The sequence below is a fragment of the Melanerpes formicivorus genome, unplaced genomic scaffold (assembly GCF_026170545.1).
Source record: "Melanerpes formicivorus ecotype bairdi unplaced genomic scaffold, bMelFor1.0.p_v2 SCAF_10, whole genome shotgun sequence".
NCBI classification, from domain to species: Eukaryota; Metazoa; Chordata; class Aves; order Piciformes; family Picidae; genus Melanerpes; species Melanerpes formicivorus.
In genome coordinates, this window is record NW_027142362.1 from 16,243,358 (window position 1) to 16,266,657 (window position 23,300).

General features: G+C 38.0%; 1 protein-coding gene and 1 non-coding gene across 8 annotated transcripts in view; both read left to right on the forward strand.

Moving 5' to 3' along the window:
• CGNL1 (cingulin like 1) overlaps positions 1–23,300 on the forward strand; it is a 71,290-nt gene that overhangs the window by 21,004 nt on the left and 26,986 nt on the right. For 6 of the 7 annotated variants that reach the window (XM_068143907.1, XM_068143909.1, XM_068143906.1 and 3 more), the window contains 7 exons: positions 140–352; positions 14,082–14,288; positions 14,613–14,717; positions 15,683–15,835; positions 16,399–16,569; positions 19,943–20,104; positions 20,508–20,597. In XM_068143907.1, coding sequence (XP_068000008.1) covers positions 140–352; positions 14,082–14,288; positions 14,613–14,717; positions 15,683–15,835; positions 16,399–16,569; positions 19,943–20,104; positions 20,508–20,597 — 1,101 coding nt within the window. The remainder of the gene's footprint in view (positions 1–139; positions 353–14,081; positions 14,289–14,612; positions 14,718–15,682; positions 15,836–16,398; positions 16,570–19,942; positions 20,105–20,507; positions 20,598–23,300) is intronic. The other variant, XM_068143905.1, reaches the window with a different exon arrangement.
• LOC137444084 (U11 spliceosomal RNA) lies at positions 18,134–18,258 on the forward strand. The gene has a single exon (XR_010988067.1). It is a non-coding gene; the product is annotated as a U11 spliceosomal RNA (small nuclear RNA).

The window sequence follows — 23,300 nt, forward strand, 5'->3', positions numbered from 1 at the left end:
GCCGCAAAAAATATGTTAGCCATACAGAATGAAATTGACCTTGGGGAGCTTAAACTGTTATGCTTTCCCTCTCTGAAACACAAAGAGCACATCCATTGTAGCTGTTTGTCATGCAGTTGTGTTTAATTTTGTTCTTTAGGAGCTGATGCAAATGAAGCAGGATCTGCAAGAAATATTAATAGCAAAAGATCAACAAGAAGAGATTTTGAGAAAGAGGGAGAGAGAGCTTACAGCTTTAAAAGGAGCACTAAAGGAAGAAGTATCTAGCCATGACATGGAGTTGGATAAACTGAAAGAGCAACATGATAAAGAATTGCACAATCTACATCAGAAGCTGGAGAAAGCAACAGAGGTGACATAAGAGATTACAATTAATCTTTTGGGGAAAAATCATACCTCTTACAGATGTCGTATACTAGATGATTTCAGCTACTTTTATTTTGTTAGTAAAATAAGTGAATATTCAGGCTAGGAGATTGCTAGCTGCTGGGGAGGAGAATTTTTATTTTATACTCTTACATAATGCTGTGGTTGTTTATCACAGCTCAAGTTGTGGCCTATTCATCAATTAGTTATTTACTATTGCTTCATTGCAACCTTGGAGAGAAAATAGATGGGAATATAGAACTGAGGACCAATTGTCTGTCTTGGTTAAATGGAATCACTGAAATTTTGAAAATGTCCTGAAGAGTGCCAGTGTGGTTTGCCAGACATGCTGCTGAAGTTACAGGTTTGGAGCTTCTAGCAGTTCTCTCCATTTCTTTGCAGCCCACTATTCCTACCTTCAATTCCATGTGTCATGTCCTGTTCCCTGGTTCCGCTGTCGCACGTTTTCCCTTCAGCTACTTACAACTAGTTTTCCTTTTGTTTTATTTTATGTCCTTTTCATTTATTGAGCTTATCTTATTTACTGAATGGTCAAGCGAGTGTTAGCACAAGGGAAACAGCCGGGATTGGGTATCTTGAAACAAACAGAGGAGGAAAACAAACTGAAGGAATTGCTTCTTCTGTCATCATCAGGAAGTGTTTGTGAAGAGGAGAATAGGAACAGTTTTCAGATGTGAAGGGAGGTTGTAGACAGGCTGATGATGGTCTCTTCTCCCAGGCACCCAGTACCAGAACAAGAGGACACAGTCTCAGGCTGCGCCAGGGGAGGTTCAGGTTGGATGTTAGGAAGAAGTTCTATACAGAAAGAGTGATTGCGCTATGGAATGGGTTGCCCGGGGAGGTGGTGGAGTCGCCGTCATTGAAGGTGTTCAGAAGGAGACTTGATGGGGTGCTTGGTGCCATGGGTTAGCTGTTTGGGTGGGTTGGATTGGTTGATGGGTTGGACACGATGATCTTGAAGATCTCTTCCAACCTGGTTTGGTTTATTCTAAATAAAGGTTTATTACTGTTTACCAAAAGATTCCCTCTGTGAAGCTATCTTTGCAGAGACAGCAGCCAGGAAGTTTTTTTTTAATTATTTTTTTTTCCCCAAGGGACAGTTCTCATAAAATTTTGACTGTCACTTTTGCAATGCTAGTTATTTGTGTCGTTCCTGCATGCCATTCCCTCATTTAATTTTCTGTCAAATATTTGAGAAAATATAAACAGGTAAACTGTACTTGACCAATTTAAATCAGAATTGGAGGCAGTGTTTTATGCTTAGAAAGGACCATGCTAATTTATCTTTTTCCTACACCTCAGTGGTGATAGGTGAATTGCAGTTATGTTACTGGTCATGGCTGAAAACATAATGTAGAACTGAATGAAAATTAACTGGAAACCTGAGAGAATTTTCCAAAGGTTTTTATGCTTTATGGGCAAAATAGGAGCACTTATGGAAGATGCTGGGTCGATATAGTATGACTGAATTCTGACAAAGACTGTTATTTTGAAGGATGGGGTTTAAATGTTAAATTTTCTTCATTGGTTAGAGAAGTCAATATATGCTGACCTGTTTATTCAGCCTAGGACTTCTATTTGAGATTGTTTGGCTTTGCCTAAATGTGTTGTTTCTCTTCGTTTACATCATCATGAAGATATTTGACTCATCTGAGCTGCTTGAGCTGAACTTTTTTTCTTTGAGAGAAAAGTAGAACATTTAAATGATCATTTTTTTATTATACACTAATCGTAGTGACAGCTTAACCTCAGTGAACCATCTTTCAAAGTTACTGCATGGTAATTTACTGTGTTTCAATTATGGGACTGTAATTACGACTGACAAGAAATGAAAGAGTAGACTGTTTGGCATAACAATAAAACAGTCTGGGAAATGGCTCTATGACTGGGTTGCTGTGGCTTAGAGATAGTTATAAATAGTATTTACTTACTTGTATGACATAGTCTCTCTAAAAGTAAATTTAATTAATTAGTGAAAAAAGTGAAATTTAATTAATTAATATTGCTCTAAGCACCAGTTCTGCTCTTCCAATTCTGCTTAATTGGAAGTCGGTGGGGTGTTTTTTTGTGATCTTGCTAGTATTAGTACCCTATGATATTAGTATCCTATGGTTGCTGGCTGAGTTGTTGAGTTAGATATACCATCTATCAGGAAAGTATAACCAGTATCTGCTGGGAGTTAGATGAGCGATCTAGGGTGATCTTACATCTGATGTTAATTACCTGTTTTATAATTAATCTGGAATACACAACAATCTGTCTGAAAATAATGTTTTATACAATTGAAGCTCTTCAATTACATATATATTTTTCTAATGTTATTGCAAGGTGGAAAGATTTATATTGGGTGGTAGGATGCAATGAATTTACACCAAAGATTAGGGGAAAGGACCATTTTAGTTGTATTCAATAAGGAAAATGGGTATAAATTCTGTAAATAGTGGTTTATCAAAGAAAATGTGGATGCTGGTGTTTGATAGATCAGGGTATATTAGCATCTGTATATACAACATTTTTAGTTTTTATGTTGTTTCTGTATCATCTAAATAGTGAGTAAAGATATATATTAAGCCAAAAAGGAAATTTTTGCTGATTAGAAGGAAGTAATTTTTGTGCTAGAAGTAACAGAATTTTTCAGCTGCTGGAGATGCTGGCAAGATATAGATAGGTTGGCAAGCAAGGTACAGTGCATTTAGCCTGTGTGATTGGAATGCCACCTAGATCTGCTTTGAAATCATGCTTAGAAACACGCTCAAGGTTATCTGATTGGGCAATGGGGCAGGGTGATTTGACATGTGTGATTTCTCATAATCACTGATGTGGTAGGTTCAGATCCTGTATTTTTTGTAAACAGATGATTTTATGTAAAGCCACAGATATTAAGATATTAATTTTCTTTACCACAATTTACCTTTTTAAATCATTTTTGTGTTACGTATTTTGCTTGTGATGGTCTTGAGGTGGCTGTGATTGTTGTTAATTTTATTGCTTTGTTTATTAAGACTAAGCCCAGGTTATTTCCTTTTAACAATAGTAAAAGTTTTACTTCTCCCTAACATACTTCTGTGGGTTAATAGTTGCCTTTAATTTAATAATAAAGGTTAAAAAATGTCTTTCTAATTAGAAATTTTCTCCATAACAAGAAGTTCTAGAGCAGAAATGAATACAATTCCTTCCTGGTTTTAATGTAGCACAGAAAGTTACATGATATAGTCTGATCCTGTAACACAGCTAATTAACTAAGGTGATGTCTTTGAGTTATAATAAATAGCTCTATAGAAGTATTGTCTTGATAGTGGCAAAATACCCAAGTTATATGATAGGAATTACTTGGGCATAAGTAAATCATTATGCCCTTGTGTGTGTGTGTATCCATAATTCGTCTGAATCTGCATCCTAAATGCTGTGTCTGAGTCTAGTTTGTTTACTTCAAACAAGATTCACAAGAATGGGAAAAGATTTTGCGAAGATGAACCAGGGTTTTGAATGCCACTGGTGTGGTGGTGTGGGTGGTGTGTTTTTGGTTTTTTTTTGCCTGAGGCATCCTTTGTCATTTTAAAATAACACTTTGTTTCAACAACAGAAGCTGGTTGGTAACTGATCTAAATACAATAGCCAGCAAACAGTGCAGTGACTGTTCTGAGTCTGTGTTCCCTCCTTTATGACCCTCCCCACCTTTCATTTTCTTTAAAAGCCTGGTACATATTTAATTGATTTCTAGTATAATCCTACAACATAGATGGAGTGTGAGAAAGGGAGGGAGGAGGTGCAGACAGAAGAGCGATGGTGGAAGGAAGGCTGCAGGCACTTTTTAAAAACAGGCATAATTATTTGAAAAGCATGTATTAGAACTGGAAAATGTGGGAGATAAATTTGATTTGGTTTGCTGTAAGTGTCTTTTCTATGCATGGGAAGGAAGTTCTTTGGTAATAGCATCATGTGTGTTTTTCAACACCTATCAAATGAAATACTAAACAAATTGTGGAATATTTGCTGTGTTGTCGACAAGAATAACGCGTCTCTAAAGCACACTGAAGTCTTGGTGACTTTTTTTTTGGTGTTGAAGTTCCAGTTCCTCTGGTCTTTTATTTCCATGCAATTTACTCCTCCATTCTTTTAATGGGGACCTGTGTTTGGATGCAGACATTACCATGAAACTATAACTAAGTGCTGTTTATATTCTATGTGAAGTCAAGAAAGCCTCTGAGTAAAATTATCCTTTGGAGTTCTGTTTGAGTTGGATTAGACTACATCTAAACAAGACAAAAAAAGAAAGAAATGTCCCTCTTACCTGTTATAGTAATTTCATCATCATGAAGCTTATTCAGCCAGGACTGTTGCAGTTAGTCTGGGTTGGTTGTGTGTTTGTTGGGGTTGGGTGGTTTGTTTTTGTTCATTTCTCATAGTTAATAAGTCAGACAATTCTTTAATACAATCAGGAAGGTCTCTAATTCTTAGCAGCAAAAGGCAGTATATGTTCAGGTGGTTTGCTTATTTTTGTATGTATGTTAAGTCTTTGACAGTGTAAGTTCATTCAGTAGGGTACAATGTGAGCACAGAACTAGTTAATATTTTACTCTAGTCTTTGCAACAACCTCTGTCCTTGAAAAAAATGTTACTACAAGGCAGTCTGGGTATGTCATGTTACATTGCTAGAAGGAAAACATACCATTGGTACAGTCAGTGATTGAGAGGGTAGTACCTTCCTGACTTTTAAATCTTTCATAGCATCTAAATAGTTTTGGAAATTATATTAAAATATGATACTGTTTAGGTCAGTGCAAGTCTTACAAGAAAGCAAGTCTTGTCCCTAAACTATCACAACTGAATGCTTTTTAACTAGTTAATAGAATGGCTCTTGCTAAAATGAAAGGAAAACCAGTCTAACTTGCTTGAAATCTGTGCACTTGCTTACTGAATTATCTCTTGGAAAACAGCTGAAGATTGAAGCTGGTTGCAGCATACTTTACCAAGAGATAAAAACCCAGACTCTTTTAATAGGTGACTAATAATAGTTAATTTCCAAGCTCATAGCCATGTGTTGAAGTATACTAGGTCTCATTTTGGGATAATGGGAAGAATTAATTTAATCATTGTAAGGTAGAAAAGTAGTAAGTAAAGTTGTTTAGGCCCTTTTACAGAGGATTGGGCATTTTTTGTTTGAGGTGTATGGCAGCCTAATGTTCCATTTTGCTTTTAAGAAAATTTTCCTCTCTTTTTAGAGGTATGAGGTTTTATTATCCATGCTATCCAGTGGTACTGTGGTGCTTTCAGTTGTTTTAATATACAGTGTTTAAGGTTAGAAAAGTTGCCTGAAGGTACACAGTGGGGAAAATACTGGAACTGCGAACAGAAATTAGCACCTGTTATTTGAATTCATAAGCTTTAAAAACTGGATTACTATACCTGGATAATACTTATTTCAGAAGCTCTCTTCACTGAAGAGCTAATAAGGATTTTATTTGAAGCTCTGTCCCTATGTTGAGACTTGCTATGCTTGTCTTTTCTTCTTGGCTGTCAGTGTTTGGGTGTAGTTTGGTTTTGGTTTTGTGTTGCTGGTTTGGGTTTGTTGTTTTTTTATTTCTTTGGAAGTCAGCTGGGTGTTATGTAGGGAAATCAGCCTCTAGTTGTTTTATTTAAACTTCATTGGTTTATATACAGAAAGGAGAGGAAAAGACAATAGAAAGAGATTTGATATCTCTGTCACTGTTACCCCTTCAGGGTCTTCTAAGAGAGCTGGGTAGATCTGAATCCCTAAAGTTATGTGAAACTTTACATGTAGTACAAGAAGTTAAACAATTAGTCTGACATGAACCTAAAAAGGTGGCCAACAAGACTTTCAGAGTTGGTTTCAGCAGACAATGTCTTCTTCCTTGATGCCTTAAGTCTTCTATGCTGGGAGCAGAATGACATGAGCAGCCATATCATTCCCTCTTATTCAGAAGGTTTTGGAAGATTATTGTGTGGTGGAAAGAATACTTGAAAGTGTGCTGCTACCATTAAAGACAAACAAACAAAGAAAAATAAAACCACAAAAACATCTATCTGTGCTCCAGCTCATTTTTAATAGATTTATTCTTTGGATATGTACTTCAAGTATAGCAACTAAAGAACAAACAGTTAATTAGTTGAACTCAGTTTTACTCAGTTGAACTTGATTCTGAAAAGAAATGTTAAGATTTTTAGACAAATTCACTGAGTTGTGCCTAATAAATGTTGACTCTAGCAAAAATGTAATAATGCTAATAAGCTGTGAATGAAACGCTTAGTTTTCCTCACTTCAGTTCTTCATGTATTTTGTAAAAGAATTCTAAAAGCCCCACACTGTGCAGTCACAGCCAAAGGGAAATTTCACCAGCTGAAACACTGAAGTCAGCCAAAACCATTTTTTAATGATCAGTTACACAACCACTCTCATATCATTGCCAGTGTTGAGGGTGTGGTAAGAAAAGGTGTGGCACCACAAAATATTTTCTGCATTCCTATCCAAGAGATTTTTTGCTGTATTCAGGTTGAAATACAATATTTCAGTTGCATCTTGAGTACCCTACTTGCATGTTTTGTTCAGTTTCTTTTGGGTTTTCACAATAATGCATAGTGTGAAGGATTTTGATGCCTTTTGCTATAGCTGAGCTGTTCTTTAAATCGGTTTACACCTTGCACCTCAGTCGAGAGTAAAATAGCAGGTAAATATATTTGCTTTACAGAAGTTTTGCCCCAAAGGATTTGGAACAATATTTAGGGTTTTATAAAATTTTTGGACATGTATACAACTATATACAAGGATACAAATTCAAACTTTATTAGATTAAAGAAGCAAGATGAGAAGTGAGGGAAAGAAATGCTGAAGTTGCTGTATGGCAAGTAACTTAGGCCCAAAGCTGAAAATCAAGTACTGCATCCGTAATGAACTCCAGCAGCTGAGACTATGTGGACTCAGATAAGCAGCCCTGTGCTAAGTAAAACTTTATAAATTGGGTCTACATACCAGATCAAATAGTACACACATGTATGTGCATGTATTCTCTTACTGTCTTCTCATCCAAGTTGAATGTAGCTTTGTACTCAAATACAAAGTTTATTTCATTTATCAATGTTTTTTCAGACTTTGGTCTGTCCCTGCACTCAGTACATACTATTAAGAACTTCTTTTGAAGAAAGAACTATTTTGATTATTTCACAAACTTAATTCTTTTTCTTAGCATAACTGCAAGCTCATGAGTAATGTTACTCCCTGTTTTCTTAGGAAAATCAGACAGATTACTGTCAAAATGTTCCATTAGTTGTGTATGTTAAAATTAAGGTACCTAGGTTAACATGGTGTTAACCATTATGTAGTCCTTGATGCATTCAGAGTACCATTTTTGCTGACATCAAATGCCAGTGTGTACTCAAGACTTTAGAAATCAAACCCTAGTGTCTCAAATCAAGCACCAAGGAACTTCAGGAGCATGCAGTTATTGATGGTCTCTGTGGACCTTTCTTGTAGGGTTTGATAACTTGTTTGTTCATATTGGTTTGGGTCTGCTGCAGGGCTAATAGGTGAAGCTGCTGTATGTGCACTATGGCACAATGACAGTGTCAGAATACAGAAGCTTATCTTTGAGTGGTCACTGAGGACTTTGTATTGTGGAATCTCATTCTTACAGCTATGTTGTCTTACTTCTAGACAGGCTTATTTTTCCACCTTGAGTTTTTTTAAACATAAAAGTTGAGAAAGTAAAATAAAGTGTTTCCTGTATCCAAGGACAGGGCCACCACCACCTCCATGGACAACCTCTTCCAGTATTCTACCACCCTCACAGTAAAGAACTTCTTCCTAATGTCTAATCTAAATCTACCCTTCTCTACTGTAAAACCACTTCTCCTTGTCCTAGTGCTACATGTCTTTGTAAAGAGTTCCTCCTCAGCTTTCCTGTAGGTCCACTATCGGAAGGATGCTGTAAGGTCTCCCTGGAGCATTCTCTTCTCCAGGCTGAACAACATCAACTCTCTCAGCCTGTCTCTATAGGAGAGGAACTGCAGCCCTCTGGTCATCTTGGCCTTCCTCTGGATCAAGTCCATATCATAGAATCAATAAGGTTGGAAAAGACCTCAAAGATCATCAAGTCCAACCTGTCACCCAAGACCCCATGACTACTAAACCATGGCTTCAACTGCCATGCCCAATCCCTTTTAGCACACCTCCAGGGGCAGTGACTCCACCACCTCCTTGGGCAGCCCATTCCAGTAGCTAACAATCCTCTCTGTGAAGAACTTTCTCCTCACCTCAAGCCTAAACTTCCCCTGGTGCAGTTTGAGATTGTGTTCTCTTGTTCTGGTGCTGGTTGCCTGGGAGAAGAGACCAACCTCTACCTGGCTACAGCCTCCCTTCAGGTAGTTGTAAACAGCAATAAGGTCTCCCCTGAGCCTCCTCTTCTCTATGCTAAACAATCCCAGCTCCCTCAGCCTCTCCTCGTCGGGCTTGTGCTTGAGGCCTCTCACCAGTCTCATTGCCCTTCTCTGGACACGTTCAAGTGTCTCAACATCCTTAAACTGAAGGGCCCAGAACTGGTGTGGCCTAACCAGTGCTGAGTACAGGGGCAGAATGACTTCCCTGCTCCTGCTTGCCACACTATTTCTGATGCAGGCCAGGATACCATTGGCCGCCTTGGCCACCTGGGCACAGTGCCGGCTGTCAGTCAGTACCCCCAGGTCCCTTTCTGCCCTGATCCAGGTGCAGGATGTTGCACTTGATCTTGTTGAACCTCATGAGCTTCCCCTGGGCCCACTCCTCCAGCTTGTTCTGGTCCCTCTGGATCATATCATGTCCCTCTGGCATATTAACTGCACCACTCAGCTCAGTGTTATCTGCAAACTTACTGAGGGTGAGCTCAATTGCACTGTCTGTATCATTAATGAAGATACTAAGCAGCACCAGCCCCAGTATGGACTTGTGAGGCATACCACTTGTCACCTGAGTGACATATGAGTATGTTTAACAAGTCTGGAAGGATGTGGATAGTAAGAGAAGGTTCTGTTGCTTCAAAGATTGAAGAGATGGAAATCTGAATGTGAAACAGGCTAAATGTAGTGAATAGAAGGTGCTGGATGCACTGGAAAAGAGTGAGGACAAATGGATTGAAAGGAAAGACAAACAGGCAAACAAACACAACAAGAAAACTGCTTGCATAAACGTAATTCCATAATATAACATACTTTAAAAGTTGGTTTACTGGAGCAGTCACAACTAGCAAGTGGGAATAAAAAGAAAATAAGCTTGTTTTATATACCATAGGGAAGAAACTGCAGTCTAGTAATTAAGGTATGTTAATTTTAAGATTCAAAGAGTCCATTTCAGTGCTTGATACTTCCCCCCTGCCCTGTGTTGTTTGCTGTCTGGAGTTTTTTTGGGGGTGTTGAAATTTTTATGTTGGTTTTGGGTTTTGGTTTGATTTTGGTTTGGGGTTTGGTGGTTTTTTTTTTTGGTAGCACAAATATGCCTGAATATATAGTATTTCATTCTAGCTTTTGTCTTCAAGAATCTTGTTTAACCAGTTTTCTCTGTTACATGCTCTGTATGTGTACATGCACATAATCTCACTTCAGCTCTCTTGAAGAGGCTGATCCATAGTTCTGTGAACTAAAGATTGTGTTATATTAACAATGTTCGTTAATGTTTCATATTCAACTTAAATATTACCATGTGACCTTTACCTGGTTCTGTTATCATTGGTTAAATTTATATCAACTTCGTAAAAATGAATGCCAAAACTTTACCAACATTCTCAAATATTAAATGTAGCAATGTAAAGGATTTATGAATGGATACCAATAGGAATCATTAATTGATGTGGTGTCATTAAGCCTTAATGACCTTTTTTCAACTCAGACTGTTTATGTATAACACCAGTACAAATAAGTCATGTGTGGATTAAAGGATATAGATCCACAGCACAATCTGCACATGTGAGTTCTCTGGTTTTCTCCTCATGTGTGCTCACTAGCCCTATAGTGTTCAGTTATCCTTCTGCTTTCATCCTCATCATTCTAACCCGCTCCGATGCCTTTGCAAACAGCTTTCAACTCCTTTTTTGAATGTGTGAGCCAGTCACTGAATTTTAAATGAAAGCTGTGCCTTCTTGCTCATGTAGACAGAACCAGAAAGAATAGGATTACCACTGGCTGTTAGCAAATACCATCTGTTGTGGAGTTTAAACCGTCTAGGCTGTTGCCACTTTCAGTTCTAGCCTATGAAGTACTGTAATTTGCATTCAAAATTTATCTACATACCTAACAATTTCTCTGTAATTTCAGTGCAGTAGCTTTCATATCCTCTACTGGCATGTTTTATTAAGGGAATTTTATGCAGACTATTGTAGGCCATCTCTTAACAACACACTGTTAAATTTAAGGTGTGGTGTCTGTGTAAGTAATTTTGCCTTCTAGTTGCTTGGGGCTGGTTGAATACATTGCCTGTGTGGTAGGCTTCCGTAGTCAGAGGATGCAACAATCTATTTCTGCTTCAGCAGTGCCCGTGTATGGTTTGATAGCTGCTGGCCTGAACCTTATGTAACTGTTCAATATATGGATAGGGATCTCTCACCACTGGATTCTCCCCTAGTGCTGTTGCTACAAGGTCTGGCAAAACCACATTTCAGTGCTTTTCTTTATTTGCATATTTATTCCAACGGTACCTAGGCTCTTTGCTCTTGGGAGAGGTAAATATAATAGAAGACCTGAAAGGAAGGTAGAGAGTGACAAGGGGTCCCAGATAAGGTCCCAGATAATACTAACAGTGGAAAATAGGAGAAAGGAAGAGGCAGGAAGTTTTTTGGTACTCTAATTTTCTATAGCAGTATGCTACAGTATATGGTATGTATCGCTGAGAGCTATTATAATCCAGAACCTTAATATATGCCAGTGAAGAGAATATGAAGGTAATGTAATCATGCCAAGGTCATTACAGACATGCATGAAGACCAACTGGTTAGTGCTGGTTGCTCAGGCAGCTAGAGCTTTAGACATGCTTTATATATAGCCAGCGTATTTCCAAGATTTTAGATTAGGTTAATAAAGGTAATACTTGCAACTTCCCCTTGGTGCTTATCTACCTTTTATGTATATATTGACATAGCATCTTGCTAACTCACTGAAAAATATAGTGAAAAAGGGAAGAGAATACCAGTTTAGTTTAGTTTCACAGGCTGGAATAGTATTGTAAGATGCAGAGTGAAAGGCAGGATGAAGCTAATTACCTGATATGACTGCATCAGTGTAGGCTGAACTTAATTTTGAGCCTGTTAGGTTAAGTACAGTTATTTATGTGTATATTTATGTATGTAGATATGAAGGGGTTGGTTGGTTGGTTGCTTTTTTGTGTCTACTTCTAAGTAAATAATGCTTGCTGTGTTGGAAAAATAGAGCAAAAGATGGTAGGTGAGGTAGAGGAATCTTCAGGTACAGTCTGAGTCTGCTGCAGTCCTCCTGCTGTGCGGCCCTGTGTAGGCGGTTGGATGAAAAAGAACAGACAAATCAACATTCCTTTCCTGGAACTACCCAGAAAGCCTCAGCTGCTTTCACTCAGCTCTAGAAAGGGGAAATGAGACAAAAAGGAGCCACTGATGGAGTGCTTGCTAATTAGTAAACTTCACTGTATGTACAAAACAAAAATTAAAGGAATATATAAATGCTGTTGAAATGTCAGTATGTGAGAACGGAAAAACATCAACAGAGATTTATTTCAGAGCTTTTAACTAGTTGTGTACTTAGAAGAACAAGTTTTTTCAGTATTTTCAAAAGACCAGAACTTGTCAGCCTGCTTATGCTGCCAGTTTTTCTGTAATAAGGTAATTGACCCTGTAGACAGTCTGAGTGTTTTCTGAGTTACTGCTTTATCAAACTAATTTGCATAATTTTAAAGCTATTGCTTGCTAGAAAATAATCTAGCGAGGGCACGCGTTGTAAACACCCTTTGCTTATTCCTTTTGGATCTGGGAAGGGAAAAATCAGGAACTACAATCAAAAGTAGCACAACTGAAAAATTATTTTTGTGCTGTCATAAAACATTTCACAAAATAGTTTCTTCCCAAGTTATCCTGTAGGATTTCTTTCATTTTCACTGATATAAATACAATTGCACATGCAAAAATGTTATGCTTCAGTAATGAATGTGTCACCTCTTGTCACCAGATAGTGTAGAGGCTAAAGGTACACAGATATTCAAAAAGGATTAGAGAAATTAATGGATGATACATTCATTGAGGAGAAACAGGGCTGGGAGTGTATAATGGGGGAAAAGATTGCCCCATAGTTTCTTCCTCCTTTTTTACCATTGACTTCAGCTATGACTACTGGAGAGAATACTGGTCTAAACTGATCCATATGTTTGTCTGGTGTTCTTACTTCTCTTTAAGGTCTTAATGTAAAAGGCAGTTAGCCTATACAGAGGACCAGACCTTTGCACAGAATCTTGCTCTGGGTTAGACTCTGCATGCCCAAGAGCAAGAATTATGTCTTGGCTTCCTTTGTGTTCTTTGGAGGGGATTCTGCCTGACAAGTCAGTAGAGAGTAAACATTCAATCCTTCCAGCTCTTTACTTAAAATAATTTAATGTTTATAAGTGTCTGTGTTATAGTATAGGTAATATAATGATAGATGCATACTTCCACTCATGTTTTCCAAAATAAGTGGTAGTGTGTTTTAGAGACCATAAGTTGTGAGGCTGTGATGATTAGCTCTGAAAAGTTACATGCTGTAGCCAGTTGCCCTGCCAAAAGGATCTATTACTGCATGTGATAAATTGTGATGAGTAATAGAATTTGTGCTGTATATCGATTTGTGTTTCTGAAAAAAAGTACAGTAATTCTTTTTGAATACAAGTTGAACACAGCAGCTAAACTCTTTCCATCCTTAGGCAGTAATGGGAAACCACTGAATTAAGTACATCTCCAACTGTGGGCTGTATGATAGGCAAGTAGAGCTGCACCAAATACCACTGCAAGGTACATCCAGTCTCTGTTGCTTGTTCATGGCTACTTACCATCTGCTCTTCTGTGCTGGTCCACCACTTTGTGGGATGGTATTTTGAAATAAGTCTTGCTTACAGTAGCACCTTTGCCCTCTGGTTTTTGAGTGTGTGTCTGTCATGATCTTTGTATTTATCTGTATATTCATATATTACAGTTGATCCTGTTGCCTAATTGGATTTACTCTGCAGCCTCACAAATAGTCACATGGATGTCAAATGTTACATGTTAGAGCTTGGAATAAGCAATGGGGCAAGACTGCCTACAGTTTGTGGTGTTGTGGAAGATGGTCTTTGTCAATATATTCTTCCTTAAAGGCCTATTTGGCTTTTGGAATTACATAACAATGGGATTTGATAATCGCAGAATCACCAAGGTTGGAAGATATTTTAGGATAATAAAGAGGAAGATGTTGAGTGAAAATATGTGAACATCATGAGACTGTTCAGGTATTGCACGTTACTTCAGTGTGTAGGAATACCTGAGCAAAAAGAGTGTTCTTGCGTGTTCTTCTACAGTAGCATGAAGAATGCATGCTTGCAATTCGTACAGACTTTAAGTTAAATTGTTGATGTTTTGATTGATATCCTAGCTGTATTTGCTGTGGTGCCATACGAAACTTCTGTCAGAAAGCAAAATCAAATTTTGTTTTATTTTTAAACTTTACATGATTTTTTTTTTCACTAGAATGCTGCAGTCCTTGTCAGTGAAAGAAACACTGCGCAAGAGGTGCAAAACAGTATGGAAAATCAAGTCAAAGAGCTGACTGAGGAAAATGAACAGCTGAAGAGAACAGTTGATGAGCTAGAGAGTAAAATTGAAGAGTTGCTCCAACAAATTGATAATATGAAAGGAGAAGAAAATTCCATGAAGGAAAACGTGAAAAGATACGAGGTAAGCTAAGAAAACAAGCCAGATTAGTAGTAACCTTCCTGTTTGCAAAGGCTACATCACAGAGCAAAAGCTGACAAAGAGGAAGACGAGCAATGCCATTGGGAAGGCTAAGCAAAACCAGAAGATTGTCAAGAAGTAGGATGCAGTTTGCTGACATGTATAGAGAAGATTTCTTCATTGAAAACCAGTGTAAAAGCAAGTCACCGCTTTCTCCTGAGGATAGATTAGTGATAGGCCAGATTGAACATTGTTTATAGCTCAGTTTACCTGTCAGGTTAAAGGTCTTGCTACTGTTTGTAAATGTATCAAATTGTATCATTGCAGAAAGAGAAGCAACTATTAGAAGAATCTTTGAAACAGGCTGAAAAGGAGACAAAAGACTTGGTAGTGCTAAAAAGATCTTTGGAAAGCCAGCTAGAAGAGATGCAGGTAAAAACGAGTAGTTTGGAATATCTACAGTTCAGATTTCCTGTTTACTAAAGTCACTGTTTTTCTGCCAAGTAACATCTTGCTCTTTTTGAAATATGTTTTGGTTTAAAGAACAGATATCACTGCAATGTTCAAAGAGTTTTGGTGGGGGGTTTTGTTTGGTTTTGTTGTGTTGTGGTTTGGCTTGGGGTTTTTTGTTTGTTTTTTTCCACTTTCATCGATCTAGCAAAAATTCAAGGGGATGAATCACAAAATAAAGTGGCCAAAGTTTTGTAAATCTGTTTTATTATTTTGAATGATCATCTAACTTCGGTTGTGCATAGGTATTTGCATGTGAAAGAACAAAATAAGAGGATTTCTGTGCTAAGAGCTGCTAAGTTCTGTTTGCAGCATCTGTCACAATGAAACATCTTTGGGGCTTCTGTGTGCTGTAGAAGCACAGCAACAGGAAAAAAAATTGCCACTAGTTATTTCGCACTCATTGTAGGAACAGTTGGGGTGTATATGTGTGTGTTATGATATTTTGTTTTGTTGTTCTTTGTTTCTCTACAAAAAAGGTTGTTGGCAAAACTTTTAAGTGAGCATTAAAGGGAGCATGTTTAAAATGTGAAACCTGAAATGTATGTTGAACCTTGTGCCAGAGGTAGGATGTGCTGACGTGTGCAACTGCAGAGGAATGTATGCTTTGCATGTAGCAGAATCATGAAACATCATTTGGACCTAAGAATGTTACAACAGTGGTCTAGGAATATTATACAGGAAGGATGAAGCACTGCATTTGCTAAAATGTTTGTCCTGTACTGGCTAGCAAACTGTAATTCCATAAACTTTTTTATTATTTAAGTTTGTCTTAGTATTACAAAAACTGTTGGTATGACTACTGCACAGAGTGGTGTAGAACATTCCTTTAAAGCATTAGAAAAAAAGTCATAATTTCATGACATATATTTCTTCACCTTCTGCAGGGGAACATCCATTGTCTCTCGCAGGAGTCGCAACAGTTAACTCAGCAGTTAAAAGATGAAATTCATCAGAAGGAACAGTTAAGGCAAATAAAGAGTGAGATGGAGACAGAACAAAGGCAACTGAACGAGACTATTGAAAAGTTACAGGAAGAGGTATGAGATCTCTCCAAAGAGGCTGCAGGAATCTGAATAACAGACAGAAGCAAATGAGCTGCCACATTGTAAAAAAATAGTATTTCTTAAACCTAGAGACTTAATAAAGGATTTCAAGGCTGAAACAGAGGCTGGAACACCACAATCTCAAAAGTACTGTTGTAAACCTGTTATGTTTTTCTCAGCAAGACTCTGGATTTGAGTTCGGTTCTAATGTATGCTGCAGCAGTATTTCAGAGCTTTATAGCTGATTCTTAAAGTGCTGTTGCATTAGACTTCCTTTGCCATCTGTATATAAACTGTACAACTACTCAAGTGTGACTGTGCACATCAATCATCTGGAAGAACTGCTAAACACAAAGAGGAGGAGAATAGCCTTGCCACACATACTATTTGAAAATAACTACTATTTTGTGTTTTCACACCTGCATAGAAATTAATTTGTTAGGGAACATATTTGATAGATTTTCCCACTTGAAAATACTAAGCTGGAATATCAAAGATGGCGAAAAAAACCCCTTTTGTGTGTTTGAGAAAAAAAATTATGTCCTTTTTTTCCTCAGATGTCTGAAATGATGGAGGTCTCAAGAACTTCAACTCTGGAACTTCAGAACCAGATGGATGAATACAAGGAGAAAAGTCGCAGGGAACTTGCAGATGTGCAGAGGCAATTAAAAGAAAAAAACCTTGAAGTAGAAAAATCACATCTGACAACCATGAGGATGCAAGATGAGGTAATGACTCATAAGTTTGGTGATAAATTATAACCTTTGACCTAGAATTCAGCTCAGTTTTCAGGACTGAGTGTTTGCTATTGTGCTTTTCTGTACTTCATTGTGAGAGACTGACATCAGTCAGTATGCTTTTGAATTTCATTCTTCATGGTGACAAGCATGTTACTTCGGCCAGGGAAATGAAGTTTCCTGTTTGTGACAGCTAAATGCAGTGTTTGACAAACACGTGCATCTTAAGTATGACAAGGATTGCGTTGATGATCTACTGCTCTTTTAATGCCTGCAACTGAAGGAATTGAAAGTGTGGAAATAGTTTTGAATTAGGAAAAATGCAAACCAGTTATCTAGAAAACAGCAACAACAGAACAAAGAAAACAGCGACAAAAAACAACCAACCAAAGAAGCTCCAAATTCTGTCTCTGACATACACTCTTCTCTTCTTCATATGAGCCAAGCTGCAGATCTAAATAACAAAGGTGTCTGTACAACCAAGAATCATCCATAGTCTTGAAGTGTCTGCCTCTTAAGCATGTAAATTTTGCAATAAAAGCAGTCTGGTCTTCTAAAGATCTGCATGTACTTGTTCTGCAATTGGAAAAACTATGATAATACACTGTTAACAGAGGCTTTCTGCATGTAGAATGCTTTAACAGTTCAAATTGTTCAGATCTTCTGTTACAGTTGCCTTCTCCCTTTAACAATTCAGTTTAAAAGTAAATATAATTCCTAATATTACTCTGCTAACCTTCTATATCCATTCAGGGATGGAGAGCCTTTGTGAAGGGATGAAGACTCATAATGAAATGTGAAAGATAAAACTAGGATATTTGGAACATGGCTCTGAGGTTGAATAAATGAGCACAGCTTAATGGAAAGATATGTATATGTTTGCATGTAAATATATATACATACTTTGTTTGCAGTTATCAAAAATACTTCTAGTGCTATCTATTACAACTGCAAAACAAATCCATTGAAAAAATTTAGAACAAAACAAACCTTCATAATTTCACCAAAAAAAAAAGAAAAGTAAAATCCAACCATTATATAGAGGATGAAATTTTACTAGCTGTGGAATTCTACATCTCCATGAAGCAACATTTAAAAACCTAGAGCTTTAAGAATATAGTGTAGTAACTAGATGCAAAAGAGGAAACAAAAATGTGACAATATAGGATAGGCAGGTTAATCAGTAGACTTGCTAGAGAGATTAAATATTCAGGACAGTTGAAAGTCTTCATTATCTCTTTTAACAAGAAGTCTGTCAAAATTCCCTTGAGCAGGAGTCATAGTGCACAAAACATTCTCTTTGAAAGTCTCATCAAAAGCCAAGGATAGTAATGATCCTGGCAACATGAGTATCATCTTCCTGCTCTAACAGAAGAATTACAGAAGTATTGCAAGGCAATATGGGAATTCTTCATTGCTGTATCTCTTTCAAGTTCCCCGTGGATGCACAAAAAGACACAGCTGTCAATCCAGTGTCATTCTGAAATGCTAAATGCATATGAAATATTATTAATATGCAGTCACACAGGTAGAAAACATTTTGTTGTCAGGTCTTAAAAAGGGTTTCTGCCGTGCGTGGCACGGGGGCGGTCGCGCGGCCGCCTCCGCGGAATCGACATCAAGAGATTTCGGAAGCACAATTTTTGTATGGGGGGGATAAAAAAAAAAAAAAATCCCCCAGGGATCAGTGCTGGGCCCTGTCCTCTTCAACATATTCGTTGATGATCTGGATGAAGGGGTAGAGTCAGTCATCAGCAAGTTTGCAGATGACACAAAGTTAGGGGCAGATGTTAGTCAATTAGAGGGTAGAAAGGCTCTGCAGAGGGACCTCAACCGACTGGACAGATGGGCAGAGTCCAATGGGATGACTTTCAACAAGTCCAAGTGCCGAGTGCTGCACTTTGGCTATGGCAATCCCATGCAGAGCTACAGGCTGGGGTCGGAGTGGCTGGAGAGCTCCCAGACAGAGAGGGACCTGGGTGTGCTGATCGACAGCCACCTGAATATGAGCCAGCAGTGTGCTCAGGTGGCCGGGAGGGCCAATAGCATCCTGGCCTGCATTAGGAATAGTGTGGCCAGCAGGAGCAGGGAGGTCATAGTGCCCCTGTACTCTGCTTTGGTTAGGCCGCACCTTGAGTACTGTGTCCAGTTCTGGGCTCCTCAGTTTAAGAAGGACATTGAAACACTTGAGTGTGTCCAGAGAAGGGCAACAAGGCTGGTGAGAGGCCTTGAACACAAGCCCTATGAGGAGAGGCTGAGGGAGCTGGGATTGTTTAGCCTGGAGAAGAGGAGGCTCAGGGGTGACCTTATTGCCCTCTACAACTACCTGAAAGGTGGTTGTAGCCAGGAGGGAGTTGGCCTCTTCTCCCAGGCAACCAGCACCAGAACAAGGGGACACAGTCTCAAGCTGCGCCAGGGGAGGTTTAGACTCGAGGTGAGGAGGAAGTTCTTCACCGAGCGAGTCATTCGGCATTGGAATGGGTTGCCCAGGGAGGTGGTTGAGTCATCGACCCTGGAGGCGTTCAAGGGGAGATTGGACGTGGCACTTGGTGCCATGGTCTAGTCATGGGGTCTGTGGTGTCAGGTTGGACTCGATGATCCTCGAGGTCCTTTCCAACCTAAGTGATACTGTGATACTGTGATACTTAGCAATAGGTAGAAAACTGTGTAAACAGTCACTAACACGTTATTTTAACTTCATCACTGATTGAGCACTTGACTAAACAGACAAGCAATATGGAAGACTGTGCTGAAGCAAGAAAAACCTGATTGTGTATTACATACATGTGACAAGTTGTTACAAACATAAAACCCCTCTCAACTTACGGTTTTATTGAGTGCACATTGTTGTTAGAAACTTTTACCATCAGCAGATAGCCCTACTGTATCTAGAAGTTATATACATATATGTTAGCAATTGTGTCATTGGTAAAATGCTGCAGTCAAACAGCATACAAACATACATACAAACTACATAAGTTTTAAAAGGCAAAATATTTTGTAGTCTGAAAATGAAAGCAATCAGGTTGCAAAAGTTTCAAAGCTAAAAACATTTGTAAAGTTGTAACCATTTTGGCTTACTGGAACTGGGTAAAAATAAATAAATAACATCCCCACACACTATGTACAATTGTCACTGTAAAATATGTAGTGTTGAACCATGTCTTTAGTGCTTATATTTAATCCAAGTTTATTTTCTTGGTGCCATCTTGTGGATAAACCAGAAATTACCGTGAAGAGCTTGTAGCTCAATGCAATTTCTGTCATGCTTCTGGATATGTCAGGTTTGCACTCAGTCCCCTTTATTGCCATCACATTTATAAAAAGTACAGCATAGTATATTACCATAATCTTCCTGTTTCAGATGCGCCTTATGGAAGAAAATTTGAGGGATCACCAGAGAGCTCAGGATGAGGCAATAACTAAAACTCAGTTGCTAGAACAGACTGTGAAAAGCTTGGAGTATGAACTGGAAGCCAAAATCCATTTAAAAGACGATCGGGCAAGACAAATCAAACTAATGGAGGTAAAAGACATTTTTAAGGATTGGTATCTTATTAGAAATGTTTCAGATTATTTTGATATTTCAGATGGATTATGCCTGGGAAGAAACCTAAACAACTTGAAGTTGTTCAAAGTCCAAGTATTGCTAGTATTGCTACTGCAGGAATTATTCTGGTACATTCTAAAGGTGATCTGTTAACCTCTTTTCTTGAAATTGGTGGGAGTGATTAAAAAAGGAAATGAAACATCTATTTTATTTCTGTCAGACAAGCATATTCACTTCCAAAGGCTTATTTACCTGCCATCTCTTTTTCTAGATTCTGTTTGTGTTTGAGTCCTTGAAGTTTAAGGAGGAAAGCCCTGGTAGCAATCAGAAGAAGCTGGGAAAGTAATATATTGAAATTGCTCATCTTTGTTCCCCTTAGGACAAGTTATCTCACCTGGAACTTGAGCTTGATGAAGAAAAGACTAACTCAGATTTGTTATCTGAGAGGATCAGTAGATGCAGAGAACAGGTACTTTAAAAAGTGTGCCAACTGTTGTATAATGATGAGAAAATAATGTTATTAGGATCACAAACCATCATCTCAGAATCATAGAATGGCCTAGGCTGGAAGAGACCTTAGAGATCATCTAATCCAACCTCTTTACCATGGGCAGAGATGCTTCTCAGTTAGACCGGGTTACTCAAGGCCCCATGTAACCTGGCTATGAACATCTCCAGGGAGGGGGCATCCACAGCCTTTCTGGACAATTCATTCCAGAGTCTTGCCACCCTCATATTGAAGAATTTCTTCGTAAGATCCAATCTAAACCTACTCACCTTCAATTTAAATCCGTTTTCCCTGGGCCTATTGGTGAACACTCTTGTCAAAAGCCCCTCTCCAGCCTGCCTTCAGGTACTGGAAGGCAGGGATTGATTAACTATATAATGATTACAAATAGGGTTTATGTTATATACTTTAGCAGAGTATGGAAATCCAACAAGCTGAGCCCCACAAACATGATTACATATGCCCCTTGACATCATCACAGACCATTTTTTTCCTGTCTAACTGGAAAACTGACAGATTGCATGTAAAGACTGGAGATCAGCATCATCCTTGGATATTCTTGATGCAGAGAGCTCCGTCAAATAATTATGCAAAGATGATGCTATTTTTGGGTTAGACTTAGGTGGTGAGGCTACTGGAGAAAGCATATTGTCAAAGGTGACTTAGGGTTGGACTAGATGATCTTTGAGTTCTCTTCCAACCAGATACATTCTGTGAAAGACTGCAGTTTGTTAACTGTACAGAAAAGTAGGCCAGCATAACAGTCTTGATTCCAAAGGAGGAGCTTAGGAAATTGTAGAATTAATTAATGAAGTCACTGAACTGAAAACGCTGGTCAGTTTCAACAGAGAGGAAGCTTTGTTTTCATTACAAGTACAAAAACTGATTAAGGTGTACCAAAGATAAGACAATTGGGAAGCTTTTTTCACATAAAAATATCAGTCATTACTTCCACAAATGTTATGTAAGTAGATCACCCAGAAAAGGAGAAGAATTATTAATCAGATTATGTCTCATGGGGCAGAAAATATATAGATAAAGTGAGGCTTGCCAAGCTGAGTGACACCTATCGTAGTAATTCAAACATGTAACAGAAAGATTCTTGACTGTATGGTTAGAAGAAGGAAGTTGTGGAAACTGTATGATGAGGTATCAGTCATGACACAAAGTAATCCAGGTATGTCTCCTGAAATAAATCAATATTTTGCCCCTATCTTTAGTAAGGCCAGTGAATGTGTAGGTGGGGAGAAGTGTAGTGGAGAGATCTCAGCTGGAAATCACCAAGTCTAAGAGAATCAGGAGTTCATTGTTCTGAAGAAAGAGGCTTTAATAACACTATTCAAAACTTCTGAAATAACTGGCATGTGAAGTTATAGGCCCTGTAACATGGATTTAAAATAAACCAGGAAAGTAGAAATCAGGGTCTGAAAAGGAGTATGGCAGTGTGGCTGTCTTGGAATATCATGGCCTGGGCCATGTTCTTTGCCTTAGTTTTACGTTCTGGAATATATGAAACTGATACATTTCTCATTGCATTGCATCTACTACTGTAGTTTTACATGAAGTACTATACATAACTTGTCATTTCCTAGAAGGCCAAAAGAAAATTTGCATTGAGGTCCTGTTCTGTTTTAATTTATCTTTCTTTCTCTAGGGAAAAACAAAACAAAAAATGCAACCAAACCAAAGGAATTGCTGACATTCTTTTGATTAGCTTTAATTTCAGAGGGAGAACATGTAGTAAAATCTTAGTTTCTGTCTATTCAATGAAATTGTATATGCCACTAAGACAGCTGGAGAGTTTTAAAGTGAGTTAGAGCTCAGCTTGCTTTCATGCGTTGTTGAAACACCAAGATGTCATTACTACTTTGTTTGGACTCAGGTTACTGAGATTCTATTTGATTGCATTATAATCTTTTTGCTATTATTCCACTGATATTGTACAGACTCTGAGTTAGTGGCTGAAATAGAGTATAAAGGACCCATAATAATGTGGGGTCATGCTATTGTTAAATTGGGAAGCCTTTAATACTAGAGTCTATGCCTGTGTTGTAAGCTAGGATAAAGGGACCTTAGTCATAGCTGCAGTAGTGGGTACTGTGGTAAGTTAATTTGCTAGTTTAATGGAAACCTAAAATGCAGATGGGTGACCAAAATGTTACATAATGGATAAAAGACATGTTTATTTTGAGGTCAGGAGTTTCTCATTTCACACATGAGTTACAAAGGTTGCTTCATTCTGATTTTATGCCAGAATGACTAAGTAGTCAAATTACTAAAGAATATTTCAGGGTCTGCTAAGCATTTATAATGACATGAGAAATTATAATGGATCTGTTCTGGTAATATCTGTATTTCAGTAAATTTAAAAAATATAAATTATTTTAATATAATGAAAACAAACTATAACACTCAAACTCCTAGTAAAAACAACTTGAAACATTTAATTCTTTTTATAAAGCTAAATGTTTGAATAAACATTGTCAGGGCTGATAGTCCACATTTCATTTACCATGAAATGTTACCCTTTTTTAATTTGAACTCTTTTGAAACTGGGAATGACTTCATGAAGCATTATTCTCGTCTTCACTGTCTCATTCTTGAGAAGTAGCAGAGCAAAGTGGAAACAGTATAAAAATCCAGGGTAAAAGATAATCATATTCA